This window comes from Chenopodium quinoa, unplaced genomic scaffold (assembly GCF_001683475.1).
Source record: "Chenopodium quinoa cultivar QQ74 unplaced genomic scaffold, ASM168347v1, whole genome shotgun sequence".
Lineage (NCBI taxonomy): Eukaryota > Viridiplantae > Streptophyta > Magnoliopsida > Caryophyllales > Amaranthaceae > Chenopodium > Chenopodium quinoa.
Genome location: NW_018742393.1, coordinates 773,892 through 788,827, shown reverse-complemented (window position 1 = coordinate 788,827; position 14,936 = coordinate 773,892). Strand labels below are relative to the sequence as shown.

Below are 14,936 nucleotides of genomic sequence, written 5' to 3'. Positions count from 1 at the left end.
TTGGCAAAGGGAAGAAGGGAATAGTACGAGCAGTAGGCAACATTTAGAACCTTTTTCTATCTATATTAGATTCTGAGTACCACGAGACATAACTGGTCATATCAGTTAGAAGAAGAGGAGGAGGAGGTGACTATATAGCCGTAAATTCAAAATCAGCTCTCTGTACCTAAAAACCAGGAACCAGGAACAAAAATGAAGACAACACAAAAACTAAGCTTGTATCTGTACGCTTGCCCAATAATGTTTTCAATTCCTTACTTCATCCCCGAACACTTCACTATTGCAAACCGGACATGTCTGAAAACAACAAAACAGGTCATGATATCAGAAAGAAGCGCCAAAAGGAAATATATACACAAAATATGCACCTGTTTAGTTTTATTTAGCCCAGTTTACCTTATTTATGCTGAGCCACTTCCTCCCACATTTGGAGTGGTATACATGCTTGCATGGCAATGTCATTTGTTGGTCCCCGATTTTGTACGTCACCAGGCATATTACGCATCTGCCCAAAATTTTTAGTTAAATTATGATAAAAACCACAAAGTATTCTTGCATTGAAGCATATATGAGACAGCAAAGAAGTTTGCAAATGAATTCTTATATGCCACAAATGAGATAACTCAGAAAGCCTGCATGATATAATTACACTTCCAACTTCTTCAATGCTCATTTAATTATCACACTTTCTTTTTGGGGCAACTTCAATAAGTAAATGCCTCAGTCCTTAAATAATTTTTATCAAGCAGCAGCAACACAAAGGTAATTCCCCTTGAGAAGCACATAGGTAAAGTGCATGCCAAAAAACTTTGACTTATGAAGCAAAGGCCCTACGTCTTAATTGCGCGTTACGAACTTGTAGATGGCATGCGTAGTGACCCCATTTAATGACTAACCATGCCCAACTACATCAATTAATCTCATCAATCTGTAAACACCAAGAAGAGCTGGCAAATTTAGAAAGGAATTTCATGTACACCGGGATATAAAAGCTGGTGTCTGTCTACAGTTCTACACTACAACTCAAAGAAGCAATGAAGCTGCACATTCAACTATTCAAGGAGCACCATTTCAGAGACACTGATGGTGATACATAATCATGACATCAAAATGTTTCTTTATAAGTCTTTCTTCACTTTCAGCAGAAGACATTGAACAAAATTAAGGTGTTATTTTTCCACTATATTACATTAGGCAGTGCAAAATAACATCACAAGACATGACAGATGAAACGGAGCTTGTCGACTCTTGGCAGTAAATAGCACTTGTCTGAAAATATTACCTCTCTCTGGATTTTTTCCTTGAGAAAAAACCACCCGCCTTATATCTAGAGGTTGGAAGCAACTTGATAAGTTCTTGAGAAAGACCTCGACTTTGACTTCCTACTGCCTCACCTAATTCAAGTAATTCCTGCAACAAGAGATCCATTCACTCACCAACTAAACTCGAATATATAGAACAGCATGCCATTCAATTGTAATAAAAGAACATTTTTTTAGCACACAAGTTCACATGCACTGATGCACCTTTTATGCATAAACTTAAATCATACACAAAAGATAAGCAGGCAAGCAGCATGAGGGATCAGGGTCCCTTCAGCTTATCAATGCTATTCTGCGCACAATGATCTTTCTTGATAAGCAAAGATCGAATCTGTTCTTTCAGAAAAAGTGGTGTGGCTAAAAACTATAACTAACAAGAGCAAGGAGAGGTAGTGCAGCGATGCATATTAAAGTATTAAACCATGGCGCATAATATTTTCCCTGGGTTCTTCAAATGGCAGCTTTAAAGGACGACTTCAGCAGTATATTACTTTCAAAGATGAAGTAGAGCAGAATTTAATAGTTGTCCACAAAAAGAGTTGGACAATGAATAGTACTCCCTCCGTCCCCGAAAGTTCGACCCTTATGGGCAATTTTCACGGGTGTTAAGAAAGTTAAGTAAGAAGTAGTAAAAGTACATTGGAAAAGTAAATTTACATGAGATTTGCAAAAAAGTGGAGAAAGTAATAAAAGTACATGAAAAAAGCAAAATTTACATGGGGAAGCTAATTTTACACAAATATTGTTGCAAATTGGAGGGTATTTTAATGCAAATGGGATGATCATTTTGGGACTAAATTTTGGCCATAAGGGTCAAACTTTTGGGGACGGAGGGAGTAAGAAATTACATTCATGGAGCAAAACAGCAAACAGCACAAAATCAGCCACTTGCTTTGTACATACTACATAGAAAAGCAAGTTCTAGTTAACCAGTGAATTTGTCCAATTTAAAAACGAAGCAGTTCTATAAAATTAGAATATCCAACATCAAACATATCATCTTTCACAAGCTACGCACCCATTGGGAAGCTCTCTGCTTCAATGTTCCCAATTTAGAACTGTATCGACTATATGGGCATCATAAATACCCTACACCACAAGCCAAGCTGCATGAGACACCATCGCAGTTGGCAAAATCCACTACTTTACATTGATATTAAGCAGTAATCATGAAATTCAATTATAGAACATAATAAACCATGTAAAATGGGAACAAACCTCGTAAGTCATGCTATCAGGATCAACGACATCTTGCCAAGCAACCTGTAACAAAATAGATAGTAGTAAGGCTCCGTTGTCGCCTAACCAACAATGAAATAAAGCAATCAACCACACAAAGATTCCACCTCACAGGATAATGGTCCTAGAGTCAAAAGGACGATTAAGCAAGTACAAATCACAAGTATTATCTGCAAATCCTAAGTACTAATTATGTTTCAATAAATTATACACATAAATTGACCATATTTCAGCTAACAAGCAGACAATGAAATCTTGCTTGCATTACTAAAATAGGTATGATGCAGACTCATACGGTCATACCTCAGGACTATCATCATCTTGATCGTCATCAGGACCTATAGGCATGGAGAAAATTTGTGTCAAATTAGACCAAAAGTAGCAGACAAATCAATTCCTGACAAAATAAGGATAGGTCAAATTGATTTGAAAAATATGGCAGTTATTGTAGGTCAATATGGCATAATAGCATCTGAAAGTTTTGGGAATAAATATCCCCCAAAAAGTATTCAAATTGAAAAGAAAACAAAGGCAGAAAATCTCGAATTGACTAATGACTTAATGTAATCAGAAAAACAAGCAAAACATTGGCAAACTCACATTCTTCAGCAGCATCTGAAGTTGTAACTACATTTTCTTGGGATTGCATGACCATGGTTGATTCTTCAATGTGCATAGAAGGAGAATACTCCCAAGTCCTGCGATTAATTTCGGTTCTTGGCAAAGGATTGTTAACATCGTAGCCATAATAAGAAGTAGTTCTGACATCAGAGAAATCAGATCTGTTGTAGTTCATATTCATTGACCAATATGCAGTTTCCTGAAGAAGCAAGAAGGAATATGCTACATAATTAGTTGACTAATCGTTAAAAAGTTGGCCTGCTTGAAATGTCCTAGTTGAAAGAGTCAAATGTATGACACAATTGACCTTTGCTCTGATAAAATAATTGATGCAGCAACAAATGGCATTCAGAAAATAGTTTCATCAATCATTGACCAACAACATAAAACATAATCACCTTCACATTTGACAACAACTCAACAAGTACTGTTACATTGTGTCAAGAACAACCCCCAAATATGCATAATTGAGCATCGCTAAAGTGAATGAGTACAAGCATTCAGAAAGTAGTTTCATCAATCATTGACCAACAACATACAGCAGGATCACTCTTCACATTTGACAACACCTCAACAAATACTGTTACAATGTGTCAACAACAAGCCCCAAAAATCCTTAATCGAGCAACGCAAAGTGAGAGAGTACGAGCATAGTCATCTACAAGACTCAACAAATGAAAATGTGTTGATAAGTATATTAGGTGACTCGTACTTCGTAGCTTTGTCCGCCCGATCGGGCGGACATTGCCCGGTCTGACCGGGCGGAAGAAGAAGAGGTGCCTGGCAAATTCGTTGAAGAAGCTGCTCTCGCGCCCGACCGGGCGAGCCTTCGCCCGACCGGGCGAGCCTTCGCCCGATCGGGCAGACCTTGCCCGGTCTGACCGGGCGGTGGGGGTTGGATACGTTGAAGCATTCGTATGGAGTTTTCTTCTCGCGCCCGATCGGGCAGACCTTGCCCGGTCTGACCGGGCGGAGAAGGAAAAATACGGAACGCGGATTTTGCGGTTTTAGGTTATCTTATTTTATTATCTTTTTGCCCAAGTATCTTTTAATTAGGGATTAATATAAAACCTCCCTAATATCAGTATTAGGGTGAAGAGAGACAGAGTGAGAGCCGTTCTTGAGAAATACAAGAATCATCTTTGTAATCTTTGCAGTTTATAGTGAAATCATTCGATCTCGGTGCCCGTGGACGTAGCTATCACATCGATAGTGAACCACGTAAATTCTTGGTGTTGTTCTTATTGTTTGCATTGAATTTCTTTATTGTTTTCTTGTTTGTTTACGACCTTTGCTTCCGCTGTCGCACAACAATTGGTATCAAGAGCTCAGGTTCAATCCTTGGAGAGTTTCTTGAAGATAACAATGGCAGGAGATTCAACAATAAGAATTGAGAAGTTTACCGGGAAAAATAGTTTCGGGCTATGGCAAATTAAGATGAAGGCTCTGTTAAAACAACAGCAGATATGGCGTCCGTTGGCTCCAAAGAGTACTACTTCGGAGTCAGGAGACGGACCGACTGACTCGCAGTTAGAAGTTATGGAAGAGAAGGCACACTCTACCATATTACTTAGTCTTGATGATCAAATCATCACGGAGGTTGCTGATCAGGAAACGGCGGCTGGATTGTGGCTGAAGCTGGAGTCATTGTATATGACTAAGTCGTTGACCAACAAATTATTACTGAAACAGCGGTTGTTTAGCCTCCGGATGCAGTCAGGTACTTCCTTACGGGAACATCTAGAAAAACTTAACTCTATTTTGCTTGATTTACGTAATTTAGATGTTAAAATTGATGATGAGGATGCTGCGTTGATTTTACTTGTATCTCTACCGTCTAGCTTTGAGAATTTTGTAGAGTCTTTTGTTGTTGGTAAGGATTCTATAACCTTAGAAGAAGTGAAGGCAGCACTTCATACTAGGGAACTCAGAATGAAAGCTACGAGTGATAATGGGGATAATGGTAGTGGGTTATTTGTTAAGTCCGGAAAGTCTAAAAAGAATAAGGGGTTTAACAAGGGGAACAATGCTGGGTCGGGTGCTGGAAACGGCAAGGATGGATCTAGTAAAACTACTACTAAAACATGTTATTACTGTAAAGAACCGGGTCACTTTAGGAATAATTGTCCGGTGAGGAAAAACAAGTCCCAGGCTGCTGTAGTTGAAGAGAAACCGAATGAGAGCTATAATTCAGAGGAAGATTTAGCATTAGTCAGTTCTGCTAGGTCTGATGATTTATCTGATAACTGGGTTCTAGATTCGGGGTGTTCGTTCCATATGTGTCCACGTCGAGATTGGTTTGATACATATGAACCTCGCAATGGGGGTATGGTTATAGTCGGTAACAATGCTCCATGTAAGGTCACAGGTATTGGTTCCATGAGGTTGAGGACTGTTGATGGGCGGAGGTTAACTTTGACTAATGTACGGCATGTTCCTGCTTTAGGAAAGAATCTGATTTCATTGGGTACCCTGGATGAATTGGGGTACAATGGTGTGTTTTCAGATGGGGAGTTGTGTATTTTCAGAGGTTCTGAGTTGGTACTTAAGGGTATCAAAAGGAACACCCTCTATGTTTTTGAGGGTGTTACACTGCCTAGTTCTGCGGTTTGCGCATCTGTATCTCACCAGGAGATGACTAAGATTTGGCACATGAGGCTTGGTCATATGGGGGAGAAGGGGATGCAGCTATTGTCCAAGAGGGGTCTTCTATCCGGGGTCAAGGTTGCCAACCTTGAATTTTGTGAGCATTGTGTGTTTGGTAAGAAACACAGGTCAAAGTTCAGCAAGGGTGCTCACATTACTGATGCAGTGCTCGATTACATCCATTCAGATTGCTGGGGTCCATCTAGAGTTGAAGGTATGGGAGGTTACCACTATTTTGTGTCATTTGTTGATGACAAGTCCCGATACACATGGCTTAGGTTGCTTAAGTCAAAGGATGAGGCCTTCAAAGTTTTCAAGCAATGGAAAGCTTTGGTGGAAAATCGACAAGGAAGGAAGATCAAGAAGCTACGAACGGACAATGGGCTAGAGTTTTGCAAAGACGAGTTTAATCAGTTCTGTGCAGATGAGGGTATAGGTCGGCATCATACTGTCAGGAAGACACCACAGCAGAACGGTGTAGCAGAACGGGTTAATCAGACACTGCTAGAGAGAGTCCGATGCATGCTCTCTAATGCAGGGCTTGGGAGGAGGTACTGGAGTGAAGCTGTGTTAACAGCTTGTTATGTCATTAATAGGGGTCCTCATTCTGGAATTGATTCCAAAATTCCGTTTGAGATCTGGAGTGGTAAGTTGCCTAATTTTTCGAATTTGAAGATTTTTGGTTGTGTTGCTTATTATCATGTTATTGAGGGTAAGCTGGATCCACGAGCCAAGAAGGGGTGTTTTGTTGGGTACGGGGATGGTGTGAAGGGGTTTAGAATTTTTTCACCTTCGGAGGGTCGGGTCATTCTTAGTAGGGATGTTACTTTCGATGAAAACACCATGTATTCAATTAAAAATGCAGAGATTTCAGATTTGAGAAGGGAAGGAGACAATTTATTACAGACAGATGGGGTACTTGAGGTACATCAGTCTACCATTGCTGATTTACCTCGGGTACAATATATTGATGATGATGCTGATGTTCCAGTGCCGGGTACTCCTGAACCTGAGATTACTCCTACTCATTCTAACTCTGGGGATGAGGTGGAGCAATCTAATCAGGGGTCATCTAGTCAACCTGACACCATTCTTGAGATGCCTAAACGAGTTATCAAGAAGCCTGTTAGATTGATTGAAGAGATGGAGGGAAGAAATTGCTGTGTTGATGCGATGACAGGTTATGCATTGAGTGTAGCTGATGATGTAGAGTCATTTGAACCTGCCACATATAAACAAGCAATTAGTTGTAGTGAGTCTGCGCAATGGCTTGCCGCAATGGGTGAAGAGATGCAGTCTCTTTACAAGAACAGAGTGTGGGAACTGGTAAAGGTACCGGAAGGGAGGAAGCTTGTGGGTTGTAAATGGATTTACAAGAAGAAAGAAGGGTTGTCGGAAACTGAGCAAATACGTTTTAAGGCTAGGCTAGTTGCTAAGGGGTTCAGTCAGGTAGAAGGGGTTGATTTTGTTGAGATATTCTCACCTGTGGTTCGACATACTTCTATCCGTGTGTTATTGTCAATTGTAGCACATTTTGATCTTGAGCTGGAGCAGTTGGATGTTAAAACGGCTTTCCTTCATGGCGATTTGGAGGAGGAGATTCTGATGAAGCAGCCCGAAGGATTCGAAGTTCCTGGAAAGGAACACTATGCCTGCAGATTGCTAAAGTCATTGTATGGACTTAAGCAATCCCCCCGACAGTGGTACAAAAGGTTTGATTCTTTTATGGTTTCACAAGGTTTTGACAGGAATTCATATGATTGCTGTGTGTATCATAGTAAGCTGGATAATGGTTCCATGATTTATCTTTTGTTATATGTTGATGACATGTTGGTTGCCACAAAGAATAAATCTGATATTGCTAGATTAAAGGAGATGCTTAACTCGGAGTTTGACATGAAAGACTTGGGTGCAGCTAGGAAGATTTTGGGTATGGAGATCTACAGGGATCGGGCTAGAGGTAAGCTTTTCTTGACTCAGAAAAGCTACATTGAAAAGATTTTGTCTCGTTTTGGGATGGAAAAATCGAAGCCTATAAGTACGCCAACTACTGTTAGTTGTAAGTTGTCTTTGTCTATGTCACCTCAATCAGAGGAGGAGTTGTCTTATATGTCTAGAGTTCCATATGCAAACGCGGTTGGTTGTTTGATGTATGCTATGGTCTGTACTAGGCCGGATATTGCGCATGCTGTTAGTGTTGTAAGCAGGTTTATGGCTCGACCTGGGAGGGAACACTGGCAAGGGGTGAAAAGGATTTTTCGCTACCTGAGAGGGACAACTGATATTGGTCTTGTGTACGGGAATGGTAGGGAATGCTTGGTCACTGGGTACAGTGATTCTGATTATGCAGCTGATGTGGATACCAGGAGGTCTGTGACTGGTTATGTGTTCACTTTGGGTGGTTCTGTGGTTAGTTGGAAGTCTACATTGCAGTCATCAGTTACGTTGTCAACTACTGAAGCTGAGTATATGGCTTTAACTTCTGCAGCTAAGGAGTCTATTTGGCTCAAAGGCCTAGTAGGTGAACTGGGTATTGCACAGGATTTTGCTACAGTGTATTGTGATAGTCTAAGTGCGATTTGCTTAGCTAAAGATCAAGTACACCATGATCGGACGAAGCACATTGATGTCAGGTATCATTTCTTGCGTACTGACAAGAGGATTAAGGTGAAGAAGATTGGGACTGCTGACAACCCGGCTGATTTCTTCACTAAGCCTGTTCCGTTTAGCAAGTTTAAACATTGCTTAGATTTGCTAAATATTGATTACTACGTGATGTAGTAGGCCCTGAGGGGCGAAGTTGGGGAGCTCCTGGTGTAGGTGTGTTGGCATTAAGGTGGAGCTTGCCCGGGGCTTGTGATGCAGGTGGAGCATTATGAGTTGTTATACTTGGAGACGAGTATGTGATGGGTCTTGGTTGAAGACTTATCGGGATGTATGGCTTATGCATGAGTCCTGCATCGGGTTTGGCTTGAGATGTTTTTTCACTATGTCTTGATGGGGTCGTTTGCTGACTACGAGTTCTCGTCAAGGTGGAGATTGTTGATAAGTATATTAGGTGACTCGTACTTCGTAGCTTTGTCCGCCCGATCGGGCGGACATTGCCCGGTCTGACCGGGCGGAAGAAGAAGAGGTGCCTGGCAAATTCGTTGAAGAAGCTGCTCTCGCGCCCGACCGGGCGAGCCTTCGCCCGACCGGGCGAGCCTTCGCCCGATCGGGCAGACCTTGCCCGGTCTGACCGGGCGGTGGGGGTTGGATACGTTGAAGCATTCGTATGGAGTTTTCTTCTCGCGCCCGATCGGGCAGACCTTGCCCGGTCTGACCGGGCGGAGAAGGAAAAATACGGAACGCGGATTTTGCGGTTTTAGGTTATCTTATTTTATTATCTTTTTGCCCAAGTATCTTTTAATTAGGGATTAATATAAAACCTCCCTAATATCAGTATTAGGGTGAAGAGAGACAGAGTGAGAGCCGTTCTTGAGAAATACAAGAATCATCTTTGTAATCTTTGCAGTTTATAGTGAAATCATTCGATCTCGGTGCCCGTGGACGTAGCTATCACATCGATAGTGAACCACGTAAATTCTTGGTGTTGTTCTTATTGTTTGCATTGAATTTCTTTATTGTTTTCTTGTTTGTTTACGACCTTTGCTTCCGCTGTCGCACAACAATAAAGAAAGACAATAAAGAAGAAAACAATAAACTATTTACGTGGAAGCAAAGGTCGAAAACAAACAAGAAAACAATAAAGAAATTCAATGCAAACAATAAGAACAACACCAAGAATTTACGTGGTTCACTATCGATGTGATAGCTACGTCCACGGGCACCGAGATCGAATGATTTCACTATAAACTGCAAAGATTACAAAGATGATTCTTGTATTTCTCAAGAACGGCTCTCACTCTATCTCTCTTAACCCTTATACTAATATTAGGGAGGTTTTATATTAATCCCTAAAATAAAAGATACTTGGGCAAAAAGATAACATAAAAGATAACTTTAAATCGTAAAATCCGCGTCTCCGCATTTTTCCTTCTCCGCCCGGTCAGACCGGGCAAGGTCTGCCCGATCGGGCGCGAGAAGAAAACTCCATACGAATGCTTCAACGTATCCAACCCCCACCGCCCGGTCAGACCGGGCAATGTCCGCCCGGTCGGGCGAAGGCTCGCCCGCCGAAGCTCGCCCGATCGGGCGCGCGAGAGCAGCTTCTTCAACGAATTTGCCAGGCACCTCTTCTTCTTCCGCCCGGTCAGACCGGGCAATGTCCGCCCGATCGGGCGGACAAAGCAACGAAGTACGAGTCACCTAATACTTATCAACAAAATGTATGATAAAAAAAACAAGGTAATAAAACATACCTGGTGATTAGGCATAGGGACATGAGGGTAAACATAAGGAATAGGCGGATTCGGGTTGGGAACGGGATTGACATTGGGGTGAGCGAGGCCGTCGAAAAAGCCCATGAAATGATCAGAATGTTGCTGTTGATAAGGGTTAGGATAAGCAGAGGCAGTGTTGTTGGCATAATAAAGCTCCATTGCAGGATTCTGATTCATTGTGTTGCGTACCCACAATTAGGTATTCCTGTTATAATCACCAAATATAGCAGCTTCTTAATTGCTGTTGAAGCTCATTTACAACTAACAAACAAACTGTTGATAAACTATTAATGTTATTTGCACAACACAACAAACATTCCAATTTCTAAACAACCCCATTATCCCTTTTTTTTCCTTTTTTTATAAAAATAAAAACAAAAAAGAAAAAAAGAAAAACCTAATAATTACTATTCTTTCTCTTCTCCATAAGTTGTTTTTTTTTTTTTTCCTTTTAAATACGAGTAGTATAATTAAGTGATAAGTAAAAGAGGAAGGAAAGACAAAGATTGTCTGAATGAGCACACAGAAGCCAAAGAAAGTAGTTAAAATAAAAAATAATTGAAACCGTACAAATGTAACAGGGAAAAAACATAAGAATCCACAAGTCCGTCTAGAATGTAAACAGTACAAAAAAACATGAATAATTAAATTAACTGGGGTTTCTTCAGTTGTAAAAAAGACGAACAAGACAGAGGAGGTAATTATAATTAAAACTATAAAAATAATATAAAATAAAAAGGGGTAATTAACATTCAGAAGAAAAAAAAAAGTTAGGTTTTAAAAAAAAAAAAAAAAAGTAAAAATAGAAACAATGATGGCAATGGGTAGTGTGATAAAGGATTATGAAGAGGAAAAGTAAAATGCAGGATCTAAAATGAAAGACAAAGACAGAGAGAAGAAGTAACAGACAAGGTGTAATGCCGGAGGATTGGCGGCGGAGGTAGCGGCGGCGTTGTTGAAGTGATGCGCTGCTTCTTCTTCTCCGACGTCGTCTTGTTCAGCAGTTGATGTTGGGGGCTGAATTGGGTTGTTTCAGTTTAAAGGAAGGTGGTGGTGTTCTGCCGTGCTACTTTTTAGTTTTAAAATAAAAAAAATGGGCGTAGACAGAAGACAGTGAAGAAGGCGGAGAGAGAGGGAAAGAGGGGGGTCCCGGTTTGTGTGAGAAAATATGAAATACAAGTAGATTGATTACTGAGGAGAGCAGTATAAAACTACGAACTAGGAATACGACTCCTCTGTCTCTCTAACAGCCTACCCTCACCCGAGCATTGTCGCATACATCTAGGCCGTTACCACTTACGGACCATTCACTTTTTTTTTTTTTTTTTTTTTTCTAATAGGTGGTTAACGCGCGTCATAGTTTGTCATTTTTGGAGATTTTTTTCGGTTGTTGGCAACATAAAAGAGAAAATATGTAAATAAATATTTTTAGTAGGGGTGGCAATTTGGGTCAGCAGGTCGGGTTCGGGTCAGATTTTGGGTCGATTTCGGGTTATGCTTAGAAACTATTAAAAATAGTGTAAAACTTAATATTATTACGAAATATGAAATTTGGGTCAAATCGGGTCGAATTCGGGTTGTTCGGGTTTGGTTCAGGTCGGGTTCGGGTCTCTCTCAGTAACTTCGGGTCAGGTTTGGGTCGGGTTTTCGTGTCGGGTCAGGGTTTGCTAGCCCTAATTTTTAGAGTTATAAATGTCTACACACTCTTTTTAAGAGTTCTAAAAAAAAACAATTAATGTTAGTGAGGGCAAATAAGTATATAAATATTTTAGAGGATATCATTATCCAAATACTATTCATAGGAATAAATCATTAAATTATACAAGGAAAAGCATAGAGGCAATTACATCATGTCAATAGGGACATATATGTAAACAAACATTTAAGGATATAATTGTCCTCACACTATTCATAAGTATTTTCTCATACTTTTTAAAAGGTAGGGATATAATATATACACCCTCCGTCCCTAAATACATTTCTCATTTGACTTATTTGGGTCAAACTTTAATTATAAATTTCCGTTAATTTATAAGAGATTATATGTTCATGGAATCTTGTTGGATTCGTTACATTATATATTTTTTAATATCAAGTTTTTATAATTTTTATGCGAATAAAAATAGAGATATAGACGTTTTAAGACATGTCTTGGAAACCGTGAAAAGTCAAATGTGAACTATATTTAGAGACAAAAGGAGTATAAAGGTAAGATAAAGGATCCAATAGAACCTCAAATGTAGTTGATGGAGATCGAACTTGTGACCTCAAAGTCACAGCTCACAAGAGCATATACTTTATTGTTAAGGCTTTGCTTATTTATCTTATTTTGTCTTAACTTTTTTTTTCTGAAATTAACTTGTTTCGTTTGAAATCATTTCATCTTTTTGTGGATTTGTCTCAAACACTACCTTTATTTCTTATTACTCTCTTTGCTCTTTTTAAAAAATGCTTCAGTAATTTGATCAGTACATTTATATCTTTGATTGTCTATTAGTAAAAATTGTAGAAAAAAAATATGAAATTAGGCATCGTGACTAATCTATTGATATAACATAATAACATGGTGACTAATCTATTAATATAATATAATAGTTAAAAAAAATCAAACAAGGTATGTGAATAGTGCAACAGTCAAAGTGTTGCACGCATTTAAAAAACATGGAGGGAGTATTTGCAACGGGCTCTTAAACAAAATCCGTTTGAGTGTTAAATGGAGTGGAAAAATGATAAAGATTCATGTAAAATATATATATTTTATTTTTTTTAATTTTTTTTATGGTATTTTAAAATACATATTTTTTAGTGGTAATGTCAAAAAGTAGATATTTAATTTATGGGTGGCAAAATACAACATTTCCTATATATTTTTATAAACTAAATAATTTTTACTAAAATTTAATTGGTTTTGTTGAAATTAAATTATTTTAATTGAACTAAATTATACTTATGGGTTAAAACTTATAATCGCTCTTGTATGGGAGCGTCATGTGTCTCTACAAGTCCCTAAACTTTCATTTTATATTTAACTAGTGAGTAGTCCGGGCGTTGCCCCGAATTGCTACTGATGTAGACGTGTAGTCGATAATTTTTTTTAAAGGCTTTTCAAAACTGCAATTGTCATTGTCAAACCAAAATTGAGTTATTCATTTAGTATCTTATTATTATTTTTTTAATCGAACCTTGTGGTTTGTGCTTATATAATTTTATTTTTTCATAATAACAACATAGTTGATAATAGGCTTAGATGATTAAATAGTCATCTTTGTTATAAAAGGTTGAGGGTTCAAACCTTCTTATCCTTATATTTATTACCATGTGTGCTACGGTATGTTTAAATTTAGTAATTTGTACCTAAAAAGTGAGTCAGGGACGTATTTCACCTTAACTCACTTTCAAGTAGATCACCATTTTAATACTCCGTATTACACAAAGTATTTATTTTTTGGAGGAAAAAAACGTATTACACAAAGTATTTATTTTTTGGAGGAAAAAAAAAAAAAAAAAAAGGACCAAGTCTACGTACTGATTACTGTAATACACAAAAAGTTTCTCACTTGTGTCGCTTTGGTTGTTTCATTGTTTGCAAGACGTGAGAGACATGCCACACCAAGCCAAACCCAGGATTCCCAAAATGGATCTACTCCTTTTGTTTTCCTTTTTTCTTTGACGAGATCTCCTCTCTGTCTTTTTTTTTTTCCTTTTTATAGTTTTCCAGCATAATGCACCTTCTCTGTGAGTATAACCCTAACACATTGCATGTATTCGTACAAATCTACTCTGTTTTTATCTTCAGTAATGTAAAAAATATTTTGCATAGGTTTCTCAAACTTGGTCGGTTGACCTGATTAACATGTGCAAGGTTCTAGTTCATTCGAGAAGTAGTAGGGAACTTCCAAATCCAAAACCGCACTTTGAATTGAATCATTTACCTCGGAAATATAAGGTGAAATCTCTACAAAGTAAAGTAAGCATTAATCACTTTGTTTATATTTAAGTGCTTGATTGAAACTTTTTATATAATGCACCTGATCTACTTTAAGACGAATCAAACCTAGCCACACAATTTTTATTTTTTTTAAATGTATATATAAATCATAGGAGTAAGTCAATAACATTTGGTAAAAAGCAATTACAATTTAATAGATATAAGTTTTAATTAATATTTTTAAAGAGCACATATATTAAAGATTATGTAGATTAAGTAAACTAATTTTAATTTTATAAAAATAATTTTAGTTCAGCAAATATAAAGTAAAAAGTATTAGACGCACTCGTAACAAATAATAAATTTAATACTACATAAGACCATAAGTGTTTGTAGTTTGTGATTTATGATGGCCAATAAAAAAGCAAGGTGGGAAAGCAGTCCAAGAAAATGCTTTATAAGTAGAGACAAAATGGAAGCAAAGATAACAAAATAGTCGAAGTAAAAGAGGAGAGATAGAGTGGTGATTATCCATTGATGAATAGTAGCTAGAAGTGGTGAATAAAAATAAATAAATAAATAAAAATTAAAAAAAAGGAGGGATGTAAGTAAGTAGCGTGTAGGCGGTGAGGGTGTGGGGGGGTTTGAGGCGAGAGTAAAGCCGGTTCCGCAGCCGATAAAATTGCTGGCGGCCGCATAAGTAGGAGCAGCAGCAGAAGCTTTTTTCTGTCTTCAACTGTTTGTTTCTTCACGCTCATTTATTATAATGACAATTATCCCCTTCCCCTTTATTGGGCT

At 38.4% G+C, this 14,936-nt stretch overlaps 1 protein-coding gene across 1 annotated transcript; it reads right to left on the bottom strand.

The window, feature by feature from the left end:
* Nucleotides 1-42: 42 nt before the first annotated feature.
* LOC110702532 (E3 ubiquitin ligase BIG BROTHER-like) lies at nt 43-11,734 on the bottom strand. Its single transcript, XM_021880256.1, has 8 exons — nt 11,120-11,734; nt 10,190-10,415; nt 3,162-3,381; nt 2,865-2,899; nt 2,541-2,585; nt 1,283-1,410; nt 397-505; nt 43-297 (listed from the first exon to the last, which is right to left on the bottom strand). Exons 2-8 carry the CDS (start codon nt 10,385-10,387, stop codon nt 247-249), a joined length of 786 nt encoding a protein of 261 aa, XP_021735948.1. The 5' UTR covers nt 10,388-10,415; nt 11,120-11,734; the 3' UTR covers nt 43-246.
* Between the last annotated feature and the right edge of the window lie 3,202 nt (nt 11,735-14,936).